A 17,740-nucleotide genomic window follows, 5' to 3' on the forward strand; every position below is an offset into this window, starting at 1 on the left:
CACGGGGAATCAAAACACTATGAAACGGAGACAGGGCCAGACGCTTTGTCCTACGTCATTTTTTTAATCAGACCATACATAATACAGACCAACCAAATTATAGAGCAACAGTATGTTTTGTCCCATAATGAGTGCACCTCTGCAGCCTTTAATTAGCAGTAACATGTATTATTATGCTGCCTGTAGTTATGAGAGGTTTCCGTGTTTAAGGGAACAGAGCTGAGTCACCGACTGAGTAAAACTGAAAGTACAGAAACCCTTTTTATTTTTTAACATTTGCAGGCTTGACTGTAAACGGATCTCAGCTCTGATCTGGGTGTAGCGTTGACTAACGCCGCAATAATCTGTTCCATCCATGGGAAAAAGAAAAACCTTGCACCTTCGTGGCCGTTAAGCACATAAAAAAAACCCCACAAAGATGCACACAGAAAAAGTAACAACATAACTCTAAAATCATATCAACACTTTGGCTGGCAAATAGCTGGACTTTCTGGATTCTTCGTTTTCTTGCATTGGTGTTAATATACTGAGTCTAAATTGTAGGTTGTTTTTGTGTAGTTATGCATTTGTGTCTACTTGTCTGTATATGAACTAACTGAATTTCCTAATCAATGAGTAGCTGATCCAAAAAGGGGAAGAAAAATGTCCTGACCAATCTGATGCTGAACCTGGACTGGATACCATATTCTGATGTAACAGAATAAGTCTGAAGACACCCCACAACCCAAAACAGGGAGAAAACTGGTCTGGTAGCAAAGGAGACGAGATTCTCTGGTTTCTGTACAAAAGCCATATTAAAAAGACTGTAGACTGCTCTTGAAAGTAAATGGATCATCAACTGGGGGGGCACCAGACTGTATGGTCCTCTGTCGAGGGGCGTGGCAGTAGGGTGGGCAGAGTCTGAATGATATACCTAAGCAGTGAAGGCAGCTCGATGGCCCATCATGAAAGCTTGCCCAGCTGGATCTTCTTCCAGGCTTCCGAGGCGGTGAATATGCAGGAGTCGATGATGCCAGCGACCGTGAAGGTGCCCCCGATGATGGCGCAAATCTGCGAGCACAGGAAGAAGAAGAAATGTGAACATCATCTGGCAAAGAGATGGGAACAGCTCATGCTGGGCTTTGGCAGGGAGGTCACGAACATTCGGTGAGCACGGCCCGTCCGTTGCTCCAAAACAACACGGAGCGGCACAAGTTTACATTCCATGCATTTTTATCAAAGAAAAGTTTCCTTGGAGAAGTTTTCTTCTTTTTCCAGAATAACAAATACAGAAAGTGGTTGTCGGGGAACGTAAACTAAATGAAATGAATTTTGTAGACATAGCACCATGGCAAATTCCTGATTAAACGTGCTGACCATCTATATACATGTTCTGTGAACAAATTGTGCTAGGAGCAAAGAAGAGGGAGGAACAAAATGGAGGAAGAGGAGACCTCACATGCAAGGTTGACCGATTGTGAATGTTTCTTCAGAAAAAAAAAAAAAATCCTCGTCAAAAAGAGGAACCCATTTTTCCTTTAGGCATATTAACATACAGTACAGGCCAAAAGTTTGGACATAACCTTCTAATTCAATGTGTTTTCATGACCATTTTCATTGGTAGATTCTCACTGAAGGCATCAAAACTATGAATGAACACATGTGGAGTTATGTACTTATGTACAAAAAAAGGTGAAATAACTGAAAACATGTTTTATATTCTAGTTTCTTTGCTCTGATTACTTCTTTGAACACTCTTGGCATTCTCTCGATGAGCTTCAAGAGGTCGTCACCTGAAATGGTTTTCCAACAGTCTTGACGGAGTTCCCAGAGGTGTTTAGCACTTGTTGGCCCCTTTGCCTTCACTCTGCAGTCCAGATCACCCCAAACCATCTCGACTGGGTTCAGGTCCGGTGACTGTGGAGACCAGGTCTCCACTTTTTGTTAAGTACATAACTCAACATGTGTTCATTCATAGTTTTGATGCCTTCAGTGAGAATCTACCAACGTAAATGGTCATGAAAATAAAGAAAACACATTGAATGAGAAGGTGTCCAAACTTTTGGCCTGTACTCTAGTTCCAGCAGTTAAATAGTTATCAGACAGTTCAGGCAGTTTTGGGTGTGTATTTTGTATTTTTGCACTGTGGGCTGAAACTATCATGTATCTGGCATTTATCAGACGCTCTTATCCAGAGCGACTTACAACCAGTAGTGACAGGGACAGCCCCCCCTGGAGACACTCAGGGTTAAGTGTCTTGCTTGGGGACACAATGGTATTAAGTGGGATTTGAACCTGGGTCTTCTGCCACCCTTGAATGCACTGACAGTATCTTTAAACGATAATCCTTCAGAATGAAGAAGTATGGTGTGTTATGGAATTAAGTGAAAGTTATGGTAATTGTAAAACACAGTGCAGCACTCGGTGCACACATCAAAATGTGTCCTCTGGTTTTAACTATTATTTTTAACTATTGAATATTTTTGTATTCGAGTACTGTCAGTTTTTTCACTGAGTACTCTGATAAAATCATACTTTTGTGTATTTAAACAACTATATCAATAGTGTTATGCAATATGGAAGGCCTCTTAAATTTGCTGTTATTCTTCTCAAGAAATCAAATTTATTAAAACTCAAAACTTTCATTAGATCAAATGTTAAAACCTGTGGCTTATTGTCTCCAAACTAAGTCCATTTAAATCAACCTTTCTGTGAAACATTTATGATGTACATGAAAATAAAAATATATGAAAATATAAAAATAAATATAACTTCACAAACATAGGTTAATTTGTCCTTAGTTTTGTGCCTTGCGACTGGGTAGTTTAATATAAAGTTATGACAAAAGCCATACAAGCAGTTTGAAAACTTGTCATGATGCTTGTTATGATTAAAATTCGCTTTAAATTAGTTGAAATTCGTAGAGATTTTACATCGCGACAGGTAACCATATTTCAAATGTCTGTAAAACCTTAATTAAAAAAATAATTAAATGACATTATATATTATCTGAGTACCAATCCTAAACATTAGAGCAAGTAAAAGTGCAAATATTGCAGTTTTTTTTTTTTTTTTTTAGCATTTTGGTTAAATTTTCCAAAGAATTGCACAATAATAAACATCAATATGTGGTAGATTCCAGGAACTTCCAGCTGACTTGGCATATCTGGTAGCCACGTGTCTCCGTTTAAAAAAAACGTAAAGACACACACAAAAGAGACTGTTTTCTGCCATTTTATCGATCGTGACAAAAAAAAAAATAAGATTCCTTGTAGAGCGTAAAATAAATTGCGCCGCCTTGAAACTTTGAAACGTGCTTCAGTTAAAACAGTCCATGTAAAACCTGCTGCTGCGTAGTGGTCTATAAAGCGGGAGTGATGTGATAATAGATGGACTTTGGTGACTAATTAAACGAAGCCTCAAGGCAAAGAAATTAGCTCGAATTTGAGCTAGAAATATGCTCAGTGGCACCTCGCCGTTTCGGGATTCGAAGCAGCAACCTTCCGATTACGGGTCCTTACCCACTAGGCCAACCTTAAACATCTGAGGGAATATACGACGAGGTTCAGAAAAGCAGGACACTCACACTGGTGATGAAGCGGTAGAGTGGCTGTCGCCTCTCGGTGTACTTGACTGTGATGGGACTGAGGTCGTAGCGGAACCAGATGGCCGGGATGATCCTGCCCGTGTGGCTGTAGGCCACATATTCCTAAGGAACATGGAGGAGAAGAACAATGCATGAGTGATGGCCACATCTGAAGAATGTATATCAAGGTTTAGATTATGTTCTTATATCCATTTGACCCTTGTAGGTACAGGATTACAACAGTTAATAAATGATAAGGGGGGGTTTCCTTCTCTTGGATGAAAAAAAAAGTCTACAGTTGAAGTCAGCTGGATATTTATTCAAAAGGCATGAAAATAGAGCTGTAATGAATTTACATGTATTCATCACACTGGGCCAAGTACCAAAGCCATGGAAGCCAAGGCTTGTCTTTCTGATGGTGCCAGCAGAGTTCAGCGAATTCCACAGTCAAAAGAATCTGACAGGCCCAGGAAGATCAGACATCCAGGAAAGTGCTGAGACTGACTGGTGAAGCTCTGAGATGGCACCAGGGAAGTGTAGACGGCTTGTGATGTGACAGGTCTCTGGCTGGGGACAAGGATGAGTTCATGTGTGTCTGACATGAAGTCAGTGTTGGTGGAAGTGATAAGAGGGAATGGGAACCAGACGAGGAGAGTCATCCCAGCGGAAAGGTGGAGAAGATTAAAGACCTTCGACTCTTTTGATAGAGAAAAAGCAGAAAGAGAATTGGCAGTGACACACGTGGATACTTTTTATTACAGAGAAGATTTAGCACAGTAATTAGAAGCTGATTAATGCTGGAGTAAGAGAAGGACTGACAAAAGGCGCAGAGGCTGTAGTTGGATTCAGAATATTTACGGTGGATATATTTTAAATAAATAAAGCCATGCAAAGCCATGTTAATGCAGGGATTCTCACAATATGTCATTTCAAAACTTTTGCTGACCTATAACCTATAGTATTCAATTCTTTATATTTTATATATACACATATACATATTTATTATATAAAGATTTTATATGTCTGGGCTTTTTATTTTCTTCCAGTGAAGCCATTCTTTTGTTGATTCCTTGTACGGCAAAATACTCCGGTGATAAGAGTCGGATCGTTATGTTGTGAAGTCAGTTGTGAGGATGCCATGTTGGGAGGTTGTTGAGCTCCTGCCTTCCACAGACAGGTTGGCTCTACCCTCAACATGTAACGTGCAATTCCACAAAGTCCCGAGTGGGTGGTTCTGAGTGAGAAGACCGGTGGGGGACGTTTCCGTAGTAACACACACATTGGAAGGCAGGAGCTCAACAGCGCCACAAAGCTCCAGTGAAATTCAGCTGTGATCGCAAACAAACAAATAAATACACAGTCCTACCTTATTTGCAACTGTGTACTGATACGAGAACTTCTGCCTTCCAGCCAAGTCTTCATAAACCGTTGGGACAATTTTCAGTATGTAGTCATGGGAGGCTAGCGCTGTAGGAAATATTGAAATATTTTAGTTCTTCAGAAAATGCGCCACTAGGTGTCTCCGCGTCACTCTGCGGTAAAGCGAAGGTCACATCCAAGCAAACCAAAGGCTCCGATGTATAGAAACACACAGAAAGACATACCGTTTGACTCAAGCCTGTTGGCCCCGCCCAAGGCGTTAAAGGCCCCCTGGACCGTGTGCACCTGCGAAAGTGAAAGACCTTTTAGACGGACACAGCGGTTTCACTTCAAGCGAAGCAGACGTTTGCCGGTGTGGGTGACACTGGAATGGTTCAAGAGGAACTCGAGAGAACCTGAAGCTTTTCGCCGAAGGCCAGTTTGTGTATGAGGTGGGTCATGTCAGGGTTCTGCGGCTGGGCTGTTGCACTGTGTGTTGACACATGGAAGTTTCCAGGCACCTGGGAGAAATGAAACATGCTTGGTGTTTTGGCCGAGGCACTGTACTGTACAGTTTGTACAGACGTCATAACAGAAGGTTCATATCAAGAGGTAACAAGCATAAAGGCATAAGTGCCATTGTGTTTGGCACTGTTTATCGGTATTTTGTATACGTATTCTGAGGGAAATATACAGTACGGGCCAAAAGTTTGGACACAAATTTTCTCATTCAGTGTGTTTTCTTTATTTTCATGACTATTTTCATTGGTAGATTCTCACTGAAGGCATCAAAACTATGAAAAGTACATAACTCCACATGTGTTCATTCATAGTTTTGATGCCTTCAGTGAGAATTTACCAATGAAAATAGTCATGAAAATAAAGAAAACACACTGAATGAGAAAATTTGTGTCCAAACTTTTGGCCTGTAATGTATATTATACATATTACACACACATACACATACACATACACACACACACACACACACTATGGCCAATACTGAACTTTTTTAAAACAGGAAATTTCCTTGAATGTAAAACCTCCTACTTTAATGTCAGGTTCACATTATGTCATGACATTTCCATCTGCTTTAGGGCTGTTATGATATAATGGTATTGCACAATCTGGCTGCTTGTGTATCTCTGCCCCAGAGCCAAGCCTTACTTTATTGATGCTGAACTCGCCCTCAAAGCGGCAGCCCTGGCCATTATTCAGCGCTATCTTCATGGAGTTGTCTATGTGGCCCACCTCATGTCGGCCCATCTCATCCTGTATGTCCAGTCCGACCACTAAACAGGGTTCATGAGGGGGGAAAAAAAAAAAAAAAAAAAGAGAGAGAGAGAGAGAGAGAGAAAGAAGCCACTCGTTCAGATTATTTCCCAGCAGCTTGAGAAAAGGTTGGTCTGCTGAAGTACACGTGGCAGGACGGGGCCAGAACAAACATCCAGAGAACAGGGCCAGAGCCCACTGAGCCAAGGCCGGCCAGACAATGCGTGATTGTGAGGAGCCGACACTGGGCTCCTCGTCCTGTGGGTCACAGATCAGTGTTACACAAGTGACCCAGGAGAGCCGCTCCTATGTGATGACTCGACTCACACAAAGGTTACAAAAACATTCATATCACTCACATGCATTCGGTTAATATACTACACATTCAAAGAAATCACATTTGCAAACAAGCAATAAAAGACAGGATTGCAATCAAGTGCTTAATTAATGGTATTGGGGCGCGAGTGTACAGTGGCGGAATTATTCACACCCCTGCATTTAATATGCCAATAATTACAGACGGTTCTGTATGTCGGCTGTACACATTTCATAATAGAATACAAAGCCCGACTCCGGCCAAGTAATGTGTTTGCGGCACATGGTCCTGGCCGCGCCAGGGGTCTCTATTTAAAACTCTTTCCAGAGGCTTCAGCGACAGACTGACACTTGGCCGCTCGATGACAACTTCCACCCGCCAGAAATAACGACGTCCATGCTCTTTTTCAAAAGGGAGCGGAGCTCCTTTTAAACTCCCAAAGGGCAGGTTTCATTTTCCGCTGCCTGCCAGCGATTCCACCGGATCAGGTCAGATGTAAACAGCGCAAGAAAGGAACGGATACGGAGAATCTCGTATAAAAATAGATCAAATAAAATTTAAACCGCTGACGTGCGTGGGCCATGGGGTCTATCAGGTTATTTCTGATTTATGGGTGGAAAAATGAAAAGAAGGAGGCCTAGAAACATCTTTACTCTTAAATTTGTTAGAAGGAAAGCACTGTTCTAGCAACATTAAAACCAAATATATATATATATATAGATTAATGGCAATATAAAGATCAGTTAATAGTTAACAGAATGACTATATATGATGAACAAATACAATAATTACTACAAATATACACTTAAAATGTGAACTAATTCAATATTTCTCATAATCAAAAGTAAACTAAAGGTGACGGTAACGGTAACCAATTTGCTGTTGAGGTGCTGGTATTACTGGGCCTTGTTTAAATTCTAGGCAAGACTGTCCTGTCACTATGATCTCAGACTTTTAGGGTCAATGACCAGGCCTATCAGGAGTGTCACTGTACTCTTGCGTTATCTAGTTCACGTCGAGCTCAATAAGGAAGTGTTGCGCACCGGGCAGCAAGCCGGCCTCGCTGCGCCCACGTTTCCCTTTACTCGGCGGACACACGGCCGCTGTCATGAACTTTAGAACGAGTGACGTAGGTGAGCTAACTCATCTTCTCCCTCCATCATGTGAACATCACAAAAGAGCAGCCATCAGGCCTTAGGGGTCACTTGGGTTTACAAAGGCCCGTTTTTCAACACATGACCCTAGCGGAGCTAAACATGGATCCCCTCCCGTTCCTAAAGGGAGCGTTCTTTTTCCGGTTCGTTTCTAATAACATATAATGAGGGGGAAATAAAGTGTCTCATTTTCCTGCTTTGCTCATCCTGGGCGTGCTGAGCAGTCATCGCTAAGATGGGCATTTTTTCAGCATGCGTCATGAGGGGGCAGTGCACATGTTTGCCTACTTTGCCATCCTCTGACGTCGCACGCTCTTTTCCAACAGCAGAAACATCGAGCTGTTTCAAGATGAGAATTTAAAACAACGTCAAAGTTTTTTTTGTTTTTTTTTCTTCATTTGTGAAACCATTTCAAACTGGGTCATCTAGAACGTGTGGCTTCTCATGGCGAGCTCTTCTAATCTTGAAACCAAAAGATTCTTGGTGGGTTTTCGAACGAGCCAGCAGACAGAAATCGTAGGCATATGCCCACGTGTTTCGGACGTGACACAAACGTAACATTCAGTGGCGGTCTTTCGTAGAAAACATTCGGCCAGGTCTGCAATGAACATTAGTCTGACAGGGCATAGCAACAGAGCACAAGCTGGAAAGAATATTGCAACATAAAGTGACAAAAGGGGTAACAAGAGATGTATATTTATGTAAATACTCACAATCACAGTGCAAGTTTGGCAAACTGATGTTTAAACTCACATCAATCTTCCCACCACTGTCCTTATCTGGGTCATCCACATACAGTTCATTTACTCTGTAAACACAAGACAGACATGTTATCGGGAGAAACTCGACAGATAAGGTTCTATCTATACGTTATAAAAAAAAAAAAAAAAAAAAAAAAAAAAACACACACACACACACACACATCAGTGAAAATGGGAAATGCAGAACTTCAGCACTTATGACTGATGGAAGCCAAAAAAAAAAAAAACATTCCGCAATTCAGTACATTTCCTTCCTCGGTCCAGAGCATTTTGGCCAATAATCTGTCACCATAGTTAGAAGAGCACAACAGACACATCAACCATTAAGAGGTGCAACTAAAGTCATGGAATCTTCCCTCCTGGGTGGTGCACAGAACTTTTAATTCTCGGGCCACAGTGGGCCACCGGGGTCTGGTGAGGACCAGGAGATGGACGTACATTTCTGTGGCAATGAATCCCGTCAGTTCGGACAGGAACAGGAAGAGCATGAAGACACAGCAGCAGATGGAGACTGTGGGGAGAGAAGAGGTCGGAGTTTACTCTTCTTTGGCATTTCAAGTCGCGCTGTTCAAGCTCAAAGCTCAAAGAAAGGTACAATGTTGAAGATCTGTTGTTCTCACAACTGAACACAAAGAACAGGCGAAGCAAATATGGATTTGATTCAGATCACTGCTTTTTGATCATTCTTATCTTATTGCACAGTACTGTAATTTTATATTTATATATGCTTTTTTTTTTTTTTTTTTAACCTGTACAAGAAGTATAAACAAGAACCCAAAGCCACAGCAGGTATGTGACCAGCTTGGGCTGGATTGTCACCAAGGTAACTGTGGTGAGCCTCGAGTGAGTCAGTGACGCTGCACGCGTTTACATAGTGACGGCTTCTGGTCACATGACGCGGCGACACGTCATCCGGCAGCCTGTGGTTTGTTCCAGTTTACACAGGCTAATGTTTAGCTACAACACAAACATCAAGGGAGTGTTGTTATGACGCGTTGGTTACCAATTGCGGTTTGATTAGAGGCCGTATAATTTAACCCTTCCTTTCCAATTTAAGGATGGTGCATGGAGGGCCTTATGCCACAGGGGCAGTCGGTAACAGTCCTCGCACATCCAATCACATTACAGCATTTATCAGATGCTCAGTAGTTACAGGGACAGTCCCCCCCTGGAGCAACTTAGGGTTAAGTGTCTTGCTCGGGGACACAACGGTAGTAAGTGGGATTTGAACCTGTGACTTCTGTTTCAAAGGTGAGTGTGTTACCCACTAGGCTACTACCACCTGTGTACGACCACATGTGGGTGAAGGGGGAGGAAAAAGCATTATTTTACATATCATGTATATATAATTTGTTTCTTTCTTGTGTATTATGCATTGGAGATCTGTCCTGATGCTCTGATGGTCATTACTATCATTTACATTTACATTTATGTATTATGTACATGGGGGGCTGTCCCCGTAACTACTGATTGTAAGTTGCTCTGGGTGTGATAAATGCTGTACATGTAAATGTAAATGCAGTTGGGTGGTGTGTGAGAGTTTGGGAAGGTTGAAAACCAGTCATGCTGCGGCCTTCTGTATTAGTTTGTAGAGGCCGGATTGTGTTCAGAGGTAGATCTTCTAGAAGAGAAGTTACAGTAATCCAGTCCTGAGATTGCTGAACAAGTATCTGGGTGGCCTGTGTTGATAGATAACGGCGGATCCGTCTGATTTTGTAAAGAAGGAATCTTCATGAGCAGGAAAGGTTGGTGAATTGAGTCAATTGAGTCAAGTAACTTTCTACAGTTACTGGCTATCAGAACATAGTTTCAATTCATGGTGGATGACTTTAAATCTATATATAGTACAGGAGATTTGGATAATTACATAAAAGCTCAAATTCTGAAATGTTTTAGAACAAGGTGTGTCTTTTGAAATGACATTGACTTTGCATATTTGAAAAGCTGGTTTGAGACGCATATTATTTCCAGAAATTGCTGGAAATGAAGCTGTTGTGTGGGCTGGGCATTTGATGAAACTTTCACATCCAATAAATTGCATTTTATACTTTGTAAAGTATTTATTTTACTAAGATTCTGAAAGAGAAGGGGATGATTTAGTTATTTATGTTTGTGTGTGTGTATATACAGTATATATTTAACCCTATGGTGGTCCCAAACTTCTGACGTGTAATATATATAAGAACTGAAGACAGTCAATATACAAAACTTTTATCAATTTAGGGGTCCACAGCCCACCATTAGCTTTACATGTAAACTGTTCATATAGCGTAAAGGGGATCTCACAACTGATATAGAACATTTATACATAAATATGCCAGCACTACTCCCAACTCAGATCATTTACCTGAGTTCTTCTAACGGGAAGACAGTCATAAGAACATGATCCCCTGTTTTTCGGCCCTCACTCGTGTAAAAATATTTCAACTTAATCTGGGTGTGTGCAATTCCATGACTCAACACAATCCTGGTAAAAACCACATCAGGAGAGGAGCCCTGAGGAATGACTCCGGAGTGACATCACACTGGGAACGCCGTGAGAACGACGTTGGTCAACGAGAATCGGCCCTTTCTCAACACTGAGCAACAAGGCTTCTTCTCTGTCACTTGCTCAAGGGAAGTGCAACATGACAAGTCGTCACCGTGTCACTCGGTTGGTGAGACGGCGTGGACGCAAATACAAAGTCAACAGTCATAAAGGGCATTTGGCAAACAATGGTACCGTGGAGCAGAAAAGAATTTAGGAAGCTGCTGCCCAGTTGCGTACTCACTGAAGGCTCCTGTGTATGTGGGCTGGGTAAGGTCCTTGGGCACCTTCCTGTAGATATCCAACCTAAGAGGAAGAGAAAGGAGGAAGGGAAGGAAAAGAAAAAGTAAACAAGGCGCTGCATTGCGGTGTGAAGGTTACGTGTGAAGGCACAGACTGTTCCCAGAGAGGGAAAAGCATTACAAGGGCCCTGAGGAATGTTAGTCGTGGCGCCAGGCCATGACTGTCGGCCAGGATGCGGTAAAGGCAACGCGCTTTTTTGCAGCATTCCAAGTCTTGGGGGAGTGGTTTTTTTTAAAAAAAAAAAAAAAGTAAAGATACCTGCAAAGCTTCTTCCCAGTGAGCTATGGGTGTATTTATTATACCCTCTGGAATGGAAGTCAATAGGGCCAAAGAGTCCGATCACTCAAGGAAGCTGAATGTGGAAAAGTGAACAATAAAAGCTGCCTTATCTAAGCACTGCATCAGGAAAACATCAACTTTTTTTGTTGCTCTAGGTTCATAAGGAAACCTAGACAGAAGTTACTTTCAGTGCTGAAAGCTGATTGGCTGACAGGTGTTATATAGGGTAAAAGGGTACATATGGGGCAGTGGTGGCCTAGCGGTTAAGGAAGTGGCCCCGTAATCAGAAGGTTGCCGGTTCGAATCTCGATCAGTCAAGGTGCACTGAGGTAGCAAATCACCGTCCCCACACACTGCTCCCCGGGTACCTGTCATGGCTGCCCACTGCTCACTCAGGGTGATGGGTTAAATGCAGAAGACACATTTCACTGTGTGCACCATGCGCTGCTGTGTATCACAATGACAATCACTTCACTTTATCTCTTTATATTAAAATCACAGGGCAGGTTGTGAAATTGACAGACAGAGTTGAAGTGGACATCTGATGCATCCTTCGTAGTCTGACATCCCATTATTTATTGCATGTACTTTTTTCTGAACATTTGTCAGGGAAATATTCAACAAATATTGTAAAAGAGAGGAATAAAAATGCTGTCCATGCAGGCCAGACCCTCATCAATTACATCCATTGCAGAATTCACACTAAGGGTGATTGGTTAAATGCAGAGGACATGTTTCGATCCATCGATGTGCGCTGTGCTTGCTGTGTATCACAATGACAAAAATAATCACTTCCAATTCATTATACCACCCAGTTCACATTTATAAATTTATGATGTGACAATAAAAACATTTTTAATCTTGTTGAGAATCATTTATCTAAACATTCATCCAATCTGATATTTAATGCATTAAACGCATAGCCAATCCAAATGCCAGGACAGAGCTGACTTCTCACTGTGTGATTAAGAAATACCAACATTCCAACTGATGGGAATAATAACTTGGCTACATCTGCAGCAGAGAGGCTCTGACGTGTACCTGACAACACTTTTAAAAGGTCCACTATTATGATTATGATTTTTCTTTTCTCTTGGCTTTTATGTAGGTCATAGTAGTCCCCTAATACTGTATCTTTTTCCGCCATGGTGCAGAATTACAGAAGCTTTTAGCCAGTCACAAAATGTGATTTAATCAGGGCGTGCCATTTCGGTGTTAAAAGCATGAGAAATGGTAGGTAACCTTTCAAGGAGTGACAAATTCCAGATCCGGCCGCCTGAGCTGCCGCTCTCTGAACAGCAAAGCAGAATGACCATAGCCCTCGTTATACAGCCAAAAAGTTTGGACACACCTTCTCATTCAATGCGTTTTCTTTATTTTCATGACCATTTACGTTGGTAGATTCTCACTGAAGGCATCAAAACTATGAATGAACACATGTGGGGTTATGTACGTAACAAAAAGTGGAGACCTGACCTCCACAGTCACCGGACCTGAACCCAATCCAGATGGTTTGAGGTGAGCTGGACCCCAACAAGTGCTAAACACCTCTGGGAACCTTCAAGACTGTTGGAAAACCATTTCAGGTGACGACCTCTTCAAGCGAGAGAATGCCAAGAGTGTGCAAAGCAGTAAACATGTTTTCAGTTATTTCACCTTCTTTTGTTACATATGAATGTGTTCATTCATAGTTTTGATTCCTTCAGTGAGAATCTACCAACGTAAATAGTCATGAAAATAAAGAAAACACATTGAATGAGAAGGTGTCCCAACGTTTGGCCTGTACTGTACATATCACTATTTCTAGCCATGCAGGACCATAGACAGGCTAGGGGAACTCGTATTAATGTTAAATAATCTCACAAAGTGACATTTTCATGAAAGGGGACCTTTGACAAAGCACAAACTAATTCAAAGGAATTTTTTTGTTTTAAGTTACATCACGGACTCACATGCTTTGCATCTTCAAGACATATAATATATACATCCAGTGTTGTTCAAATTCCAAAGCCTTAAGATAGTGATGGGTACCCATCACTTTCTTTCGCAATTTTTACCTGAAGGGAAGACCACAATAACATTCCAAAGTTCCTAACTTTTCTAACTTGACCCTACAGTGGAGTATGATTAAGGCAGACTTGGTTGCCCTTTAGGCCATTTTGACTGAAAATAGATGATATCAGAAAGAAAAATAGGGTTTCTGGAGGATCCAAACCAGCTGTTTTGCCAGATGTGTCCTGTATTGCCTTTTTTGGCGCTTTAGAAAAAAAAAAAAAAAACTCCCGCTACTAAACAATGAAACTATTCTGGCTGACGGGCTCGTCTGGGCTGCTGTTGCTGCTTCTTCCCTTTTTCGGCATGAATCCCTTTCTCCGCTGCTCTCTTTACAGGCCGGATTTACGCCCGGCCCTCTACGGCGGCCCCTTCCTCCTCCCCAAACATCCACATCTGTACAAACTTCTTCCACCCGGCCCTGCCAGTTCAGTCGTCAAAGCTGACGCAATGCTGAGAGGGGTGCTGGGGTGTTGGCGACAAGGAGCGGATTTTTTCGGGCTTCTCGACTCCCCCTCCTCCGGTCCGGTAACCGGATCGGCGTGTTCTAGCATCACAGCAGTCAGGAGGAAGTCATTTTCTAAAGCTAAATAAGCGATAAGTGACCAATCGCATTTATGATTAAATGCCTTCTGACCGCAGTAAACATTAAGCGATTAAACTACTGATTCAAGCAAAATACATTGTCCTGTTTAAAACAGTATACGGTGGAATGATAACATAACCTCTCGGAAAAGTACTTCTGCACCATTCAATACAAATTTAAGAAGTATTAAACAAAATATCACTCTCACACTTTTGTTCTTGAAAATGCTCAAAGTCAGATTCCCACGCACTTAGTTAATTAACCAATTACAATTCCAAATCAGAACAAGGCTGCGACGACCACTTAATACACTATAGTGAGATTAGGGTTCCTCACTAGCTGTTCTACACAAGCCAAATTTCCGCATCTCAATGCAAAACTGCCCAATCTGGCAACACTGAGAACAAGATCCTGTCTCCTCCCTCCTCCTCTGTTTACCGCCAGTTTGCATCCTCATAATAAAACTCATTTGTGCCGCCATCAGCAGATATTCCAATAGTAACCTCTGCTACGGTCCCCTTCGAACCGTCACCTGACAGGGAGTTGTAGAAGCCTGGTGGGTGCCACGCTTGACTATGAACCAGAGGACCGATTCTCCGGTTCAAACCCCACTTACCATTGTGTCCCTGAGCAAGGCACTTAACCCTGAGTGTCTCTGGGGGGGGGGCTAACCCTGTAACTACTGATTGTAAGTTGCTCTAGATAAGGACGTTAATGCCTAATAAACGCCGTAAATGTAAATGTACGAAGTCTGGTCATCAAGAATTACAGCACTAACTAATATACCCGTTCAAGTGTTTACAATAAAAAAAAAAAAAAAACTGGTCAAGGTGCGTCTGTGTGCTACTTTTTTCCCCACGAAAACCTTCTTTTCACTCCTATTGTGCTACAAACAGTAGACATTCCAATAATTGTGTAGTTTGTGTCGACTCAACACCGCCACCGCAACTCAGCAGGGAATTGCTACAACGTAACCAGGTCTGCTCAGGTTCTGTGCACAGTCGGTTCCTTGGCCTTTTGCGCTGGGATCGTGACCTTTGGAAATGAAGCAAGCGCCGATGATGTGGAGGGCTGCGTCATTGCTCTACTACCGGTCCTGGTGACGCCGTGTTCTTTTTGCTCTTTTCGCGCATTCTGGCAGCAGCGAGAGCGGCGCAGCCTGATGAGTTTGGGTAAGCCGACGAACCGGCACTATTACTGTAAGTGAGCCACTTCCTCCAAACATCCCAGCAGACGTTAATTGCAGCAAGACTGGTATTTGTGTCCAAAAGCATTCACAAAGCATGGTGGTCAATAGGTGTTATGATGACAAAAATGAACTCATTCCTGAAATTTGACGAGAAGCTAGTACATCTGGTCATCCAGAGTATTCACAGCACATCACATCACATCACTTTTCCACTTCACATATTTTTGTTATGTTACAGCCTTATTTCAAAATGGATAAAAATTCACACAACACCCCCATAATGACAAGATGGTGAAAAAAAAGTTCCCTTGAGGCAAATTTATTAAAAAAAAAAAAAACAGAGAAATCATATGTATATAAGTATTAGCAGCCTTTGCTCAATACATTTACATTTACAGCATTTATCAGACGCCCTTATCCAGAGCGACTTACAATCAGTAGTTACAGGGACAGTCTCCCTGGAGCAATTTAGGGTTAAGTGTCTTGCTCAGGGACACAATGGTAGTAAGTGGGATTCGAACCTGGGTCTTCTGGTTCATAGGCGAGTGTGTTACCCACTACGCTACTACCACCCTATACTACCTATACTACCACTACCACCTCAATATTTTGTTGTTGCACCTTTGGTGGCAATTACAGCCTCAAGTCTTTTTGAATATGATGCTACAAGCTTGGCACATATATCCTTGGACAGTTTGGCTCATTGGCTCTTTGCAGCACCTCTCAAGCTCCATCAGGTTAGATGGGAAGCATCTAATATGTTGTCCTGAAGCTACTCCTTTGATATCTTGGCTCTTTGCTTAGGGTCATTGTCCTGCTGAAAGATGAACCGTCGCCCCAGCCTGAGTTTTTCATTGCTGCATTTGTCCCTCTATCCTGACTAGTCTACCCGGTTCCTGCAGCTGAAAAACATCCCCACAGCATGATGCTGCCTCCACCATGCTTCACTGTAAGGATGGTATTGGCCTGGTGATGAGCAGTGCCTGGTTTCCTGTGGGACTTTACATAGACAAATGTGCGTCTTTCTAAATTATGTCCGATCAGCTCTTTATTCCACAGGTGGATTCCAATTAAGCTGCAGAAACATCTCAAGGATGATCAGGGGCCACAGGATGCAAAGGCTGTGAATACTTATGTACATTTGCTTTCTCGTTTTTTTAATAAATTTGCCAAAACCTCTAGTAAACTTTTTTCATGTTGTCATTAATGGCTGTTGGTTGTAAACTTCTGAGGAAAAATGAATTTGATCAATTTTGGAATGAGGTGGAACATAACAAAATGAGGAAAAGGTGACGCGCTGTGAATGCCCTGCACTGTAGATTTTTTATAGAATTACGCATGTAGGAAAATGCCTCTGCAGCTATTCATACAGACCCAAAGGTAAACTGACCCAATAATCCCAGCCCAAATAAGGGCTCATAACGCATCATAACCGGTCTGTTCGTTGACCAGACGGTTGTGAACTTTCCCCTCCTCTTGTGCACCAAGATGCAAAGCAGGCAACAGACGAACGCACCACATACAGCAACGGAACAGTTGGTGTGGTGTACGTTATTCAGCTCCTGCATGCAAATGTCATGCAGCTGTGACAAAACCGGTGGCCCAGGTGTGCGTCCAGCGCAAGCAGTCATCCCTGTACCAGATCCTGCTCCTTCGTTTACTTACCAGGGCGTAACGTGTCACACACACCCACGCCAAAGTGAGATCTAGCCCACAGGCAAAAGGTGAAACACAAGCAGCTTAAATGACCACATTACATTTTTAAAAAGACTGTGATTGCATGCAGCCAAAAAAAATGCATTTCGTTTCTAACCAAAGTTTAAATGAACCTAACCACGTGTGTGTAAGGAGTTAGGAGGTAAAGATGCAGATGTCCGACGTGGTGGTGGGAAGTAGGACGGACGCTGAAGTTTCGGGCAGTTTTAGCTCGACGAGTCGCCTGCTGGTAACAGTCCGACGCGGCTCATTCATGCAACAAATGGAGGAGCGGGCGCGACGAACGGGGGGAGGGAGGTTCCTACTCACCTCCTCAAGTCGAAAGGCATGGCGCTTTCGCGTTAAAAAAATAATAGCAACAAAATGGGGAAAAAAAGGAAATATTTCAGCGATTCAGGACAGGACAGAGGTGGACAATTCCAAACTACCGGCTGCGCGCACCGGGGATGACGTAGGCTTAGTACGCTTTGCAAAACCTGATTGGTTGACGGAGTACGGGGGGACTGTGATTCTACTTCCGGTAGAACGTCCATTGATTATTGCTTTCTTTTTACTTCTCATTGCGACGATACTTTAATTCTAAAACACATACACACACACACACACAAGACAATATTGCAGAACTTTTTTTCCTGATTTGGCCTCAGTTTAAAACTAGATT

At 42.4% G+C, this 17,740-nt stretch overlaps 1 protein-coding gene across 1 annotated transcript; it reads right to left on the reverse strand.

Annotated features, from left to right (window-relative positions):
* Positions 1-31: 31 nt before the first annotated feature.
* ergic1 (endoplasmic reticulum-golgi intermediate compartment 1) lies at positions 32-17,542 on the reverse strand. The gene is made up of 10 exons (XM_028960677.1): positions 17,389-17,542; positions 11,199-11,260; positions 8,866-8,938; positions 8,380-8,474; positions 6,092-6,216; positions 5,341-5,445; positions 5,170-5,230; positions 4,932-5,032; positions 3,566-3,688; positions 32-1,050 (listed from the first exon to the last, which is right to left on the reverse strand). The coding sequence occupies exons 1-10, from the start codon at positions 17,406-17,408 to the stop codon at positions 943-945; spliced, it is 873 nt and encodes a 290-aa protein (XP_028816510.1). The 5' UTR covers positions 17,409-17,542; the 3' UTR covers positions 32-942.
* Positions 17,543-17,740: the final 198 nt, after the last annotated feature.

This window comes from Denticeps clupeoides, chromosome 18, assembly GCF_900700375.1.
Source record: "Denticeps clupeoides chromosome 18, fDenClu1.1, whole genome shotgun sequence".
Taxonomy (NCBI): Eukaryota; Metazoa; Chordata; class Actinopteri; order Clupeiformes; family Denticipitidae; genus Denticeps; species Denticeps clupeoides.